The sequence below is a fragment of the Gallinula chloropus genome (assembly GCF_964237585.1).
Source record: "Gallinula chloropus genome assembly, chromosome: 10".
NCBI lineage: Eukaryota > Metazoa > Chordata > Aves > Gruiformes > Rallidae > Gallinula > Gallinula chloropus.
In genome coordinates this window covers 22,683,833-22,698,320 of record NC_140095.1, presented here as the reverse complement: position 1 = coordinate 22,698,320, position 14,488 = coordinate 22,683,833, and the positions used below count along the sequence as shown (strand labels likewise).

The 14,488-nt window shown below is 66.1% G+C and overlaps 1 protein-coding gene across 1 annotated transcript; it reads right to left on the bottom strand.

Moving 5' to 3' along the window:
- Positions 1-12,522: 12,522 nt before the first annotated feature.
- On the bottom strand, positions 12,523-13,826 carry POU4F3 (POU class 4 homeobox 3; the record flags this gene model as incomplete). The annotated part of the gene is made up of 2 exons (XM_084268624.1): positions 12,523-13,425; positions 13,707-13,826. 2 exons carry the CDS (start codon positions 13,824-13,826, stop codon positions 12,523-12,525), a joined length of 1,023 nt encoding a protein of 340 aa, XP_084124750.1.
- Positions 13,827-14,488: the final 662 nt, after the last annotated feature.

The following is a 14,488-nucleotide window of genomic DNA, read 5'->3' as shown; positions in this document are numbered from 1 at the left end:
CCATCGCCGCCTCGCAAGCGCCGCTGCCGCCCCGGCCAGGCCCCGCCGCTCCTCATTGGCTGAGGCGCACGTCGGTCAGGGGACGCGGGGGAGCGGGCGCGCCCGGGGATTGGCTGCTGAGCCCGCCGGATTTGAATAGGGGTAGGCAGGCGCGCCCGGATTGGCTGAGCGCGGGCGTGAGGTGAGGCGCGACCCGGGGAAGGAAACGGAACTGGCCTCGCGTAAGAGGGAAAAGGCCGTAAATGGGGAGGAGGGGAGGGGGGGCGGGAGTGTGAAAGGGACGGGAGCTACGTCCAATCAGCGGGCGGAACCCCGTGCGCCAATCAGAACCCGCAGCCGGCTGCAAGCTCCCAACCAGAGAAGCCGAATCAGAAGAGTCCCGCCCCGTTGCACCACCCGGGGCGGGGCTCGGGCAGCGCTCAGCGGCGGGGCGTGAGGGTGGGGCGACCGCCCGGGAGCCAGCGTTAGCGGGCGGCAGCCAATGAGCAGGCGCAGAGCGGGGGGCCGGCGGCCAATGGGGAGCTGGCGCGGGCTCGGTAATAGCGCTCTGCCGCTAGCGGGGCGGCGCTGCCCAGCGCCCGGGCCGGGGCCGGGGCCGGGGCCGGGGCCGGGGCCGGGGTCGGGGTCGGGGTCGGGGTCGGGGTCGCCCGTCCCGGCCGTTCCCCAGGAGTCCCGAGCGCTCCCACGCGGCCCCGAGGGGCCTCCCGGGGTCTCCGGCAGTGCAGCGGTGTCCAGAGCGCTCCCGGGGTCCCAGCACGCCCCGCGCGGTCCCGGGCGGTTCCGAGAGGCTCCCAAGGGCTCTTGAAGGGCCCCGGGCAGCCCCCGGCTGTTCCCCGGCGCCGCCGCAGCCTTGGCCGCTGGGTCCCTGGCGGCGGGAGGGGTCCCGGGACGGGCCGCCCTCCTCCGCTGCCGGCCGAGCGCCCGCCGTGGGCTGTGCCCGGGCCGCGCTCTGCGGGCGCTGGGGGCGGCGGCCCTGCCCGGCCAGCCGGCCGTGGGTGTGCCGGCGGGCGCCAGGCCGGGACCACGTCCTGCGGCTGCCCCCGCGCCGCCACCGAAGCCCCGAGGCCGGTAAAAGGCGTCCGGCAGGCACGGCGCGCTGGCGGGAGCCCCTTGGAGACGCAGCCGTGCCCGTGAAGCCCTGGCTCCGGCGGCGGCGGCTGCTTCCCGCTGCCGGGGTTGATTTACTGCGGTGGCGCCCGGGGCGACCCGCCCAGCGCCCGCGGGAGGCGCCCAGCTCAGCCCAGCCCAGCCCAGCCCAGCCCTGCCCTGCCCAGCCCAGCCCTGCCCAGCCCAGCCCAGCCCAGCCCAGCCCAGCCCAGCCCTGCCCAGCCCACCAGCCCAGCTCAGCCTAGTCCAGCCCAGCCCTGCCCTGCCCAGCCCAGCCCTGCCCAGCCCCAGCCCAGCCCAGCCCTGCCCAGCCCAGCCCTGCCCTGCCCAACCCTGCCCTGCCCAGCCCCAGCCCTGCCCAGCCCCAGCCCAGCCCCGCCCAGCCCAGCCCAGCCCAGCCCAGCCCTGCCCAGCCCACCAGCCCAGCTCAGCCTAGTCCAGCCCAGCCCTGCCCAGCCCACCAGCCCTGCCCTGCCCAGCCCAGCCCCGGTCCTCCCTGGCCCCCCGTGTCTGCCAGGTGGCCAGACGCCTGCGGGGGGCTGCCGGCCCAGGGGGGTCCGGGCTGGCACGGAGCAGGAGATGGATGAAGCGCTCGGCTGGTCAGGAACTGGAGAGTGCTTGTGGGACTGTTTGCAGCAGGACACGAGTGGGTTCTCACTGCCCTGGGGAGATGGGAGCCCCGTTGGGGGCAGAGGACCCCCAGGGAGACAGCCACAGCAGGGCCAGGCCCGCAGCCCCAGCCAGGCAGGATCCCCTGGGACGTGACTTGGGGCTGGCCGGGCTGGCAGGTGATGAGCAGAGGACTCACCAGGTCTGAGTAACAGACAGGAGAAATCACACAGTGTGGGGAAGCACGCTCCCCAGCGCTGCCCTCAGCTTATCGCACAATCACAGGATCACAGGGGTGGGAAGGGACCTGGAGAGATCATCGGGTCCAACCCCCTGCCCAAGCAGCTCCCCAGCTCATATTGCACAGGGGGGTGTCCAGACGGGGCTGGAATCTCTCCAGAGATGGAGACTCCACACCCCTGGGCAGCCTGTCCCAGGGCTCCCTCAGCCTCACTGTGTAAAATGTGTCATGCCTGTGGAACTGACGTGCTGGGCGCCCGTGGGAGATCACGTTACTCCCCTGAAAGCCTCGGCAGCCCTGGCTCTTGAGGTGAACTCTGAGAACACCCCCAGTTATGGGTGACGCCTGCAGTAACCCACTGTGGAGACGGGGAGCTCTGCTGTGACGCTGCTGCTGCGCCTGAGACTTAATGAGACACAAAATATTCTGTTGAGAAGTCTCCTGCACCCGAATGGCACGTTTCACAAGGAGAAAACCCAGAACAAGAGGGAAGCAGATCTCCCCCCGCTGCTGCAGGGCCACATCTCTGCCCTCCAGCTGCAGGGAGGATGCTGAGCCTTGCTGAGCCATCTTCCCATCTCTAACTGCTTTGATTTTGTGATCCCTCTTTTCCCATTCCTCTCTTCCTGTCAAAGAAAGAGCTGTCTTTTCTTAAATAATAAAAATAATCAGCAGTACTGAGGGACCTCTTGATGGAGCTGTGCTAGAGATTCCCACACGCTTTGATTTAGCTGCTCAGTTTCTTTATTCATGTGTTTTGCTTGAAGCTGCTGCTGGGAGGGGTTTTGACAGCTCGGCGGGTGGCTGGAGCTCCCCAAGTGTGCACGTGCCCCAGCCTGGCCTGGACCCAAACCCAGGCGGCAGCAGCTCGGGGGGCTGGGGGTCCTCCTGCTGCCGTGGCCCCTCCGAGGAGCCGTGGGAAGGAGCTGGTAGCCTAACCAACCACTGGCTCTGCCCCGATGGTGAGATCCAAAGTGCCTGTCTCAGCTCTGCAGGGGGAGAGGACATGGAGCTGGGCATCTGCAACCGCTGGCCGTGGTTGGGGGGCAGATCCCCCCAGGGGAGACCCCAGCCAGCACTGACCACTGCACTCCTGGGGCTGCTGGTGCCACAGCACACGTGTGAGGTCTTTCAGGCCGGCCGGGTGTCAGGGAGCTTGTCGGAGCCCCACAGCCAGAGCCCCGCAGTGCCTGGGCTCCCCTCTCCCCTCAGCCCCTGCCCCAGGCTGGCTGCCCCAGGCTGGCTGGGAAGCTGCTGGCTCTGCTCTGCCGCACAGCAGTGCGGAGCTGCCCCACCCTTCTCCAAGGCAACTCTTAAACAGCAAACCTGAGACCTCCCAGAGTTCTACGGGGCTTCTTCTTACGTGGTCCAGCTCTGTGCCAGGCATACGTGGAGGATGCCTGACATGCCACGCTTGGTCCTCCCTCCCAAATCTGCCCAGGCTCCACAGGTCCCGAGTTGTGGCACTGACCTTTGGCTTCCTCCAGCAGAGACTGTCACAGCCCTGGAGCTGCCATGGGCTCCCGGGAGGGCAGGTGCCCCACACAACCCCCAGAGCTGCCCCTGCCCAGCACCCTGGGCCATGTGGCTGCCGTGAGCTGCTCTGTTGTGCAGTCTCGGAGACGCTGACATCTTGTCACTCCTTAATTTTGTTCAGATTTCAGGCTGAAGTGTGTTGCTGAATTAAAAATTTTGCCCTGGGCTGTCTGCAGGGCCTGCTGGCTGCTGCAGTGCCAGCATCTGCCAGGGAGACCCCCGGGTCCCGTGTCGGACCCCGAGCTGGCACCGGGCAGCAGAGCTTCGCTTCCCCAGCCCCCTGCCCAGCCTCCTGCTTGACCGCCCCAGGGATGCTCAGGGCCTGGGGCAGGTCCCCGGGGAGGGAAGGTCCCAGCAGGGACCCGGCCCCGGGATCATCCAGATCCCAGCCCAGTCCAACTGCCAGCCTCAGGAAAAGCACGGCACGGCTCTGGCAGAGGGAACGCAGCGCTGGGTCTGGGCATCCCTTGGAGATGCTGATCCCCAGCAGGAGCAGCCCAGCTCAGCCAGCTCCCACAGCTCCTTGGCCGGGGCTCTGCCACCCGTCCCCATGGGTCCTGAAAGCATGGGAGACCCGTGGCCTCCATCAGCCACTGCTGAGGCTCAGCCCCTGCCCGAGATTCTGGGGGTGTCCAAGGAGACCTCCCCTGCCTGGAGCAGCCACACAGTGACACTAATAGGAAAAGACCATTAAAAAGCTCTGTGATATTCCCTTCTCCTGCTCCTGGTCCCTCTCTCCCTTCCTTGCTGCTGGCATTCAATGCATTATTGATGTGTCTAGGTGCTGCTGCTCTCTCGTTTCCTCTGCTGCTGCTCCCGCTGCTGTAGCCTTGCTGGACCCACACGGTTTTGGGACCAGCTGCTGCCAGGCGATGCCCCGGGGGAGGACGGAGGGCCCCAGTCCCCGGAGTGTCCCCACGGCAGAGCCGAGCGTGGTGCCCTGCTGCCGAGCAGCTCTGTCCCCTGGCTGGGGCGCAGGCCTGGGCTCTAGGCTGGCATGGCTGGGGGGTTACATGGACACGGAGATGCCCTGCATGCTGCTCTGCTCCTCCTGCTCCTGACAGTGACTTCTGCTTGGCCCCACGCGCCTTCTCCAGCCCGGTGTCTCCTGCAGGCTGCTTCCCTCCCAGCCTCAGAGCACAGGGAGTGTGCTGCAGGGAGCAGAGCCCAGGGTCCAGGCACGATTTGGCAGAGGGTGCTGACTGGGGGCTGCCCAACCTCAGAAGTGCCCCCGTGAAGCTCCCCAGAGCCACCCCAGGAGAACAGGGTCAGGGTGGCCATGGGCAGTCACCGCAGGGTCAGCCAAAGGGACAGCCTGGCAGTGGCCCCGTGGCCCTTCCCAGTGGGACTGCAGGCTGGGGCGGGCACGTGCCAGCCTTGTGCAAGCACGCATGAGGGGTGTCGGGGGAAGGAGAAGTGCCTCCTCCCGGGGAGACCAGAGATGCTCCAGCTCCGGGTTAATATTTAACGAGGTGGTTCTAGGACAGGAGCTGCTGCCGAGGGACAGGGCGGACGTGCTCTCCCGCTCCCGCTGCGCTCTGGGAGGGTCACAGAGCCACCGGGACGGTGTCCGTGGGGCTGGCAGAGGCCAGGGCCATGGCACCCACAGCCACCCACAGCAGCCCCTGCTTGGGGGCTGAAGCGCAGGGCCGTGGGGTGAGGGGATCCGTGCCGCCCGTGTTCGCGTGGCTGCCTGGGCCTGCGCTGAACCCGCTGCGCCGCGGCATCCCGGGCGCGGCCCCGATGCGCAGTCCCAGCGCGCCCCGTCTCCAGGCCAGTTTGCTCAGGTTTCCTCGGCGGGGGCTAATGTGTTTTCCATGTTAACGTGCCTGCACGTGGCACCCAGCCCGTCTGCAACGTGGAGCCGCTAATACTACATGACTGGCTCACGTGCCCGCTGGCGGGGGGACGGGGCTGCGGGCGGCACCGCCTCTCTGCTCCTCCAAACTGCCTGGCCTGGGCTGACCCCGAATTCACAACACTTCAGGGTTCCCCATTAAAGGAGGGAGCAAACAACTCCTCCCACCCCAGCATCCTCTGACTAGGACAACGCTTGCTCTGTCCAAAATATTTCAGGTGTCTGCACTGCCTCCCCCTTAAAAAGCTACTGAAAAAAGCACAACATCTCTCTTTGGAAAGTCCAGTGCTTAGAGAAAGGTCAAAATTTTCCCTAAATGTTTCCTTCTGACTTTAGGCTCCAGTTATTTTGGGTTGAGGCATTTCAACCCTGCTGGCAGCACCAGCACTTGGTCAAAACTTCTCCCTGGTGCCCCCTCAGAGACACCCAGCCCCCCTCCATCTCCACCCCAACCCTGCTGCCCAGTCGGAATCACCCCAACCTCCCATCCCATCGCTACCCCCAGGAGAGCCATGTGCTCCCTCCTCTGCTGTGCAGGGACAGGGTGCTTGGGGAGAGGGGACCAGCTGAGGAAGGTGAGGGGTGGAGGGGCAGGAGCTGGGCAGGAGGAGACCCTCTCCACAGGCAGCCAGGCACCTCTGGAGGGTCCATGTTGCAGGGAGAGTGGGCGCAGGTGCCTGTGCCTCTGCGCAGCCATCGGCCGGCTGGGGTGTTGTGGGGGTAAAACCGGCCAAGCAGCACACCCGGGTTGGGATGTTGGTTCAGATGTGTTTATATGTCCTCAGGGCATCACCTCAAGGGGCTTCTCTGAGCTCTGCTTCTTTTTTGTCAGTAGAGAACTGCACTCAGGCTGTAACTCGGTGGTAACACTGGCAGACTGATCTGCTCTGGCATCTGGGGAGAAACAGAGGTCTTCACAAACAGCTGGGTATCAAACTTTAACCCTCTGTCTAACTCAGACCCTCAGCACGGTCTGTTCCTGCTCACAGAGCTGCTGGAGGAACCTGGCTCCATCAGAGCGGGCTGGGGCTGGGGCTGGGCTCAGCCCCTCGCCCAGGGCAGCGTGACCGGCACCCCACTGGGACCAGGTTCTGAGAGAAACCAGCCGGAGGAGCCAGGGCTGACACAGGGCTCAGGCTCCGCTCAGGGACCTGCTGGTGCTGGCTCCAGGCTGCTCCAGAGGAGCCGCGGGGAGGGGCTGGTGCCCCAGGGAAAGGAGAGCTCTGCCAGGAACACTGCAGCAAATGACACCTGACCCGGGGCGCTCGGTGAGGCTTCAAGGTGCAACCCCCCCCAGACCACTTCCCGATGTCTCGGTGCACTTGCCTTCCAGGCCCAGCATCCTTCCAGGCAGCTGGTGCTGTGCCAGTACACAGAGCTCTGCAGCGCTGTCCCGCAGGGAGCTCCGGAGCAGCATTTCCAGGAGATGAAAGGGATGCTCTCTGCGAGCCAGAACTGCTCAGCTCCACGCGTGGCCCTGCTCGCTGCGCATGTGAGCAGCGTGACCAGCCACCATCCTTCCTTATCCCCTCCCAGCACCTGTAGCACAGCCAAGCCTGAAGACATCAAAGCCCTGGCAGAGCCCAGCCGTGTGCTGCAGGGGTGTCCTGGGGAGTGGTGCTTGCTGGAGACCAGACCCTGGCTGCATACTCCCCGTGCTCCCCGTGCCAGCCCCATCCTGCTGCTCCTCTGGCCAAAGAATGGCTCCTGCTGCTCAATGTCAAGGCACAAACATGCAGCTGGTGGGAGCCCTGGCTGCGAGGCCGGGGTTCTGCACCTGGGCAGACCAAGGAGCATCCCCCCAGCAGCATGGGAGCAGCCCCCCAGTGCTCCTGTGGGTGCAGAGCATCACGGGACAGCTTCCCATGCTGCCAGGGGGATCAGCACGGCAGGGTCACACACCAGCCCTGCAGTGCCCATTCCCCCTTCTCCTTCTGGGAAGCGCCTGCTTTCCTGAGCACGCTCTGCAGCAGAAGATGCTGGCTCACACTGGCAGGGGCAAAGGCAGCTCTGAGGGCAATAGCGACGGGGTCCCAAGGTGGCCCCTGCTGTCACACCCACCACCACCACTGCACCCTCCCAGTTTGGGGATGCTGGGATGCTGGGGGAGCTGAGCCAGGTCCTAGGGTGCTTCTCACCCAGGCACCTGCCAGAGCAGGGACGGGGGATGTGTGTCCCCAGTATGGCAGTCCTCTGTCCTCAGCATCCCCAGTGCTTTTGGGATCTGGCAGCAGAGCGCGCCCTCTGTAAACAAGGGCTCCGGTTAAACCCGCAGAGGCACAGCTGCCTCAGGAGGAGAGAAATCAAAGGGCTCCCTGCAAATCCACCTGCCCTACATCTCCTCTCCATTTTGATCTCCAAACTCATGCAAGTTTAAAAAGCATGTAACTGCTGACAGTGTGATTAACCAGCTTCTCCCCCCTGCCCTGGAGAGAGCGGCTCCGCTCACCTGCCTGGTGGGAGCATCCCCTGCGAGCGCAGGCTGTGGGGAGCCAGACCGGGGTGGTTCCACTGGAATTACAAAACGCTGCACTTTCAAACAGGTGATGAATTATTTAGTGCCCTCACACCGCCCAAATGCTTTGCTCCTTCGGCGGGTGATGGCTCGGTTTCCCTCCCAGCCCCTGCGTTATGACAGTGAGTAAATGGAGAGAGCACGCTCCTCCATCATGTATAAATAATAACCCACGCTGGGCCAGGCTCTGCAGCCCCAGAGCAGGCAGGGTGGGGGGCGGTGCTGGGGTCTGGTCCCGGGAGCAGCACAGCGCTGGATGCTGCCCCCCGCTCGCCCCCCAGGCTCCCCAGAGGGCTGGTGACCCGGCTTGTGCCGGCCATCGGCTCCTCGGGCACCTGGAGAGAAGGAGAACACGAAATGCTTTAAACCTCAGAGACACGTGCTGGAGGCACTGGAGCATCCCCGACGGGGAGGGCAGAGCCCAGGTGCCCCAGCCGCTGCCCCGGCGCTGCCCAGAGCCCCCCGCCCTCGGCATCCAGCCCCGTGGCATTTCCTGCTACACAGAAGGGCTGTGGGGACCCTCGCTCTCCCCGGTGGCACAGCAGGGCACCTGCTAACTGCTACTTGGCCCTGAATTTCTCTCTCCTACATTTGTGTCCCAGAAGCATCTAATTAATCCTCAGCAGGGCCCTGACGGCAAAGGCAGCACATCTGCAGTGACCACAGGTCCTTTCCATGCAGCCAGCCCATGCTGTGGCCACAGTCCCTGGTCTGAGCCCAGCACTGGCCTTCCTGGTCCATGCACGGTGGCAGCCGGGCACCGAGCTGGCTCGGAGCACCCACCAACTCCCCTCCTGCGAGTGGGATGGGGGAGTTCAGCAGTTCTGGGACCGGCTCTGCTTTACACTCTGTGATGAGGAGTGTCTTTCCCACCACGCAGGTTGAAGTCATTTAGCTCCTCAGGGCTGTTTTACAGCAGCTGATCTAGATTTACGTGGTGTTATTGCACATTTCTAATTCTCTTTGGATTTAAAAGCAGTCAAAGCGTTTCATTTCCCTCTGTGCATCGCTCTGCTCTGTTGCAAACACAGTGACATGTACCTCCCCGTGCAGCTCCCAGCTTCTTGAGGGAAACAGAGTGGAAACCATGGCTCGGTGGTGGGATGAATTCGGGTCTAACACTTCCAGGCAAGCTGCAAAGCACAACTGGCATCGTTAAAGACAAACTCGCTTAATTGCTTTAAAAGAGTCTGTTCTGAAAATAGCTGGGGAGGCTGCACAGCTGGAGTGCATCCCCTCTGCTTCGCGTTTCCTTCGGGTCCGAGCCCCCACAGAGCTCTGGTCTCTGCTGTAAAAGCCCCCCAGAGCCCGTGGCCACTCGCCCTTTGCCTGCCGGGCTGGTCCAGCTGCACCAGTGGGTGATGGAGGTGACAGTGGGGTGACGATGGGCCACAGTGGTGGGGGCAGCAGGGACCGGCCAGGCTGCCCAGGGGGAGCTCCCTTCGCAGGGTGCATGGATCTGATGCGGGTGACTGTCCTGGAGCTGCTCTGAGCTGGGCTGGGCTGGGCTGCCTGGGCTGCTGGGACTCCCAGTCCTCTGGCCCCAGCGCCGTGGTGGGATCCCACCCTGACATCCCACATCTCGAGGTGCAGATGCCGATCCTGGCTCCAGCCATGTGAACTGCAGCCCCGTGTCGGGGTCCTGGAGCCGAGGTGGGCGCTGGGCTCAGCACGGGACCCGTGGAAGCTGCTTTCCTCAGGAACATCTTTGATCCCAGACCAGCCCTGTCTCCCACGGATGGAGAACCTTGGGAGCAGTGAAACCTTGTGGTGGGGGGAGAGCGGAAGGAAAAAGGGCTGGAAATTCGGATTTGTGCAGCTGAAAATCAGCAGTTTTCTCTGGGAAATAACCACAGCCCCAGCTCCAGGTTGTGCTCTGCTTGGCAGCAGCTGCCTCCACCCGCCACGGCCACCCCGAGGGTTCGTGTGCTGCTCTGCAGTTCGCAGGAGCAGCCGGGATCCTCGGTGGGCACCTGCAGCTCCCACGGGATGTGGGTGCCTTTCCCCCCTCCGGGCAAGCTGGGACCCGCTCCCTGCTGCTTTGTCCCCCCAGCCCCAACACCCCCCAGCCACCAGCGCCGGTGTCCCCGCGTGCCCTGTCCCGAGGCCCTCGCCCCCCAGCCCCCCTTCCCGTCCCACACAGCTCCCCGCCCCCCGCAGCTCCCGTGGTGTCAGATGTGCTTCTATTGATTTCCTCCCTGCGTTTGTTTGCGTTATTCATTATTAATGGGATCATTTTTCCATCCTTCGTGCATGAAGGCAAATTTTGTGTAAAAATCAATTGAGTGAGCAGTGCCAATGGCTTCTTTGGTTTTCTGCGCTTTCATCTCCTGTGCGCCGTCCCTGGGAGACAGAGAGCAGGATATTAAGGAACAGGCACGGAATGGGGGGGGGGGAGAAGAAAGAAATGATCAATTGTTAGTGATTCAGAAAGCAGAGGCAGGGGGTTGCCTGCTGCACCTCTGCACGTGCAGGCAGCTCTCCTGGCATCCCCTGCCCGTCTCTGGGTTCCACAGGTTCCCCTTTCCCTGTACCCCTGGCTGTCCCCAAAAGGGAATTCAGTTTATCAGCAGGTGTGGCCCATGTTTCTTGGTTTACTTGCAGGACGTGGGTTTGAGTTTGGATTTGGGGCTGGTAAGGAATTAACGGCCCCAGGTCCCAGAGACCTGCCGGCCCCCAGCCCTCCAACAAAAGCCCCGGCACCGTAAGACAGATCTTGCTGTTTAAAGCAGCAGTCAGAAACACTTCGCAGCGCCCGACTGCAGCCAGACCAGCCTCTGCGTTGGCTTTGTGGGGCGGTGGGGGCTGCGTTCTCCGGACGAGACGGGGCAGGAGGGTACGGCCCCGGCAGCCGCGGGGCTGTCTCGGGGGACAACGCTGAGCGAAGCGCAGCCTAAGCCGGCTTAGAGCACACCGGGAGGGGCTCCTCCGGTCCCAGGGCAGCGGCGAGGGGCTCGGCTCGTTGCCGTCGCACCGTGAAGCCCCAAGAAGCGGCGTGCGCCCTGCCCCGCCGCCCCGGCGCCGCCCGGCGCTCCGGCTGCTCGGAGCGGGGCTCTCTCCGCCTCTGCGTGCGGTGTGCCAGACGGGACACCCGGGATGTCACCGAGGGGACACCCCCGGACGCGGTTGCGGACCCACCGGGCGAGCCCCGCAGGAGCAGCTCGTTGCCCACCGGTGTGCACCGGCCCCCGGCCCCGCCGCTCCCGCAGGAGCCCCCGCTCGCTTCCGCCCCCCCCCCCGCCCCCGACTCCCGCCGCTGCTTCCCGGCGGGGAGCGGGGCCGGCGGTACCGACGCCGCCTCCGCGCCGTTCCCGGCGGGCTGGAGCTGCCTCTCGACCGGCGACGGGGCCTCTCGGCCGGGCCCGACAACGAGCCGAGGCGGCAGCGGGTCCCGGCGGTCCGCGCATCCCGGGCGAGCGGCTCGGCACCGGCCGCGGCCCCTCCGCCGGGCACCAGCGGACCCCAGCCCCGCTCCCTCCTCGTGCGGCCGCAGCTGGGCTGGGAGGCGGGGAGCTCGCCTCTTACCTGGCCGCTGGTTGAAGCCGCCCTCCCAGAGCCCCGCGCCCGGCGGCACCGGGGCCGTGCGGCCGAGAGCGTCTGCCGGAGCCCGAGCGGGCAGCGGAGAAGGAGCCGCCCGAGCTGCCTTCTGCCCCTTTTATACCACGGCGGGCGATTAATATTGCATCACCGGTATTTTAAATTTTCAGAGCCCACAATATAATGCGATGGCATAAGGGCATTTATTATTAAAGGGCATTTGATTGGGGAAAAAAATCATTGGGGCCGATTGGAAAAGCGCGGAGCGAGGGAGCGGAGACCCGCGGTGAAAGGCTGGCTCCGTAAGGTCCTTCCCCGCCGGGGGGAGGGTGGGACCCGGTTTGATGTTTGTCACTCATTGAAATGCCGAAGCGAAATATTCAGAGGAGGCTCGCGCTTCGATCATTAATTTTTAATCGTTAAGGTGCTTCTGGGAATGGTAAATAAAAGCCTTTTCCCCTTTTAAACAGCATTAGAAACGAACCCGCGACGGGTCTGCTTGGGGGGTTGTTGGTTTCCGTCCGATGGGCGGGAAGGGCTCGGCCGCCGCGTTACCCTCCGCCGCGGTGCGCGGGCGCGGAGCGGGGCCGGGGCGGCGGCGCGGCGGGTGCCGGGGGGGCCGGCGGGGCGAAGCCTGGCCCCGTTTCCGGGGGGGGACGCCCCGCAGGCGGCTTTTCGTTGGTTCTGCGCTCGCAAGTATTTTCGGTGGTGCTGCCGGCGCGGACAGACAGGTCCCTTCGGGTTGAAAAATAAAGCTTTATTCCCGACGGGGGCTGGGGGGAGAGGGGGAGCGGCGCCCGCCCCGAGCTCTGCGCGGCGGGAAGGGGCGGGGGGGCCGACGGACCGACGGAGGGGACCAGGCCCGAGCCCGGCCCGGCGGCTCTGCCCGGGGCTTGCTCCCAGAGCGGCTCTCCCCGCCGCGGAACGGAGCCGGGGAACGCGCGGCGGCCCCCCACTCCCCCCGCCCCCCAGGACGGGCCGGCGCCACCGGCTGCGGGGCCGCGGTGCCTCGGCGGGGTGCGGGGGTCGGGCCCGTGCCGTCCCGTCCCGGGATGCCTCAGCAGCCGCGCCGTTGGGCCGGGGCGGCGGGTGCGGCGGGTGCGGCGGGTGCGGGCGCCGTCAGTGCACCGCCGAGTACTTCATGCGCTTCTGCTTCTGGCGCTGGTTGCAGAACCAGACGCGCACCACGTTCTTCTTGAGGTCCAGCTTCTCGGCGATGGCGGCGATCTTCTCGGAGGAGGGCCGCGGCTGCAGCGCGAAGTACGCCTCCAGCGAGCGCTTCTCGGGCGCGGCGATCGAGGTCCGCTTGCGCTTGCGCTCGGCGCCCGCCAGCAGCTCGGGGCCGGCGGCGCGGTCGCGGTGCGCGGCCTCGGCGCCCTCCAGCCAGGCCTGCAGCACCGGCCGCAGCGCCGTCATGTTGTTGTGCGACAGCGTCAGCGACTCGAAGCGGCAGATCGTGCTCTGGCTGAGCGAGCCCACCCCCGGCAGCTTCAGCGCCGCCAGCGCCGCCCCCACGTCGGCCTGGGTCACCCCGAGCCGGACGCGCCGCTGCTTGAAGCGCTCGGCGAAGGCCTCCAGCTCCCGCGGGTCCGACTCCGCCTCGGGCGCGGCGGGCGGCGGCGCCGGGCCCCCCGGGGGACCCACGCCCACGGGCAGGGGGCCCGCGGCGGCCAGCGGGTGCGGCGGCAGCGGCGCGGGCAGCGCGGGCGGCTCGGCCAGCCCGCCGACGGCCAGCGAGGGCGAGAGGTGCTCCAGCAGGTCGCCGCCGTCCAGCGCCGGGTGCGGGAGCGGGTGCGGGTGGGCGGCGAGGGCGGCGGGGTGCGGGAGCGCGGCGGCGGCGCAGGGCACGCCGCTCATGGCGGGGTAGGTGGCGTCCGGCTTGAAGGGGTGCTGGTGGTGCTGGTGGTGCTGGTGGTGCTGGTGCTGGTGGCCCTTGGCGTGCGGGACGATGTCGACGGCCGCCAGAGCCTCCGCGCGGGCCAGCAGGCTCTCATCAAAGCTCCCGAATATATTGCCCTGCAGCTGCGAGCAAGAACGCGCATGGCGGAGTCAGTGGGGAATACTGTCATCGCCGGATGAAAAACCTGCCCCGGCACCGCGGTTCCTCCTCGGAGCTCAGGTCATAAAAATTAATACGAAGGCGGCAGCGCTGCTCGCGCAGACGTGCGGATCAGAGACGGGAGCGGGAGAGGGGGGAGAGAGGTTCCGAGACGCGCGATTGTTCTGGCGACATGAAAAAAACATTAAGCCGGTGCCTGTCAGAAAATGTGCCTTAAAGCAGTAATTACGCTTCATCTACATACCTGCGGGGCCGGGAGGCAAACTCTGCGCATCGCCTCCGCGCCGGAGTGCAGGCTGGAGAACTTGGGCTCCTGGAGGGCGGCGGGCACGGTGAACGGCTGCTTGGCGTTCGTGGCCATCATCTCTGCGCGCCGCGCAGGTAGGCAGCCCCGGACATGGGCTCGGGGTTGTCTCTCTGCCTCGCCACTGCCCGAGTGAGCGATTTTCGATGGCAGAGCTTCCCCTGCGCGCCCGCTCGCCCCCCCCACCCCGCTTCTTCACTCATCTTACACGCTGCCTGCCAGCAACGGGCCCGCGCACGCGTGCTGAGCCCCGGGAGCCGCGGGCAGGGCACGGGCAGGACACGCAGGGCACGGGAAGGATGGGCAGGGTGGGCAGAACACGGGCAGGATGGGCAGGACACAGGCAGGACACGGGCAAGACACGCAGGACACGGGCAGAGCATGGGCAGAATACGGGCAGGACACTCCGGACACGGGCAGCGGTCCGGCCCGGCCCAGCGCCGCCCCCCAGCATCGCGCTCGGGGCGGCGGGACGCACCGTCGGGACCCAAACGAGCCGCGCTGCATCGAAGGGAAAACGGCCCTCGTGGCTCCTGCCCGACTGACGGACCCTGCGGCACCGCCCCGGTGGGACGGGGGAAAGCAGGCAGCGCCCCGGCTCCCCCGAACCACCGGGGGTTAAACCGGGCAGCGCCCAGGCTGACCGTCACGCTGGGATCCTTCCCGCACGCCTGACTCGGGGGAACCCCCGCTGAAAGCAGAGCAGCAGGGCCGAGCCCTGG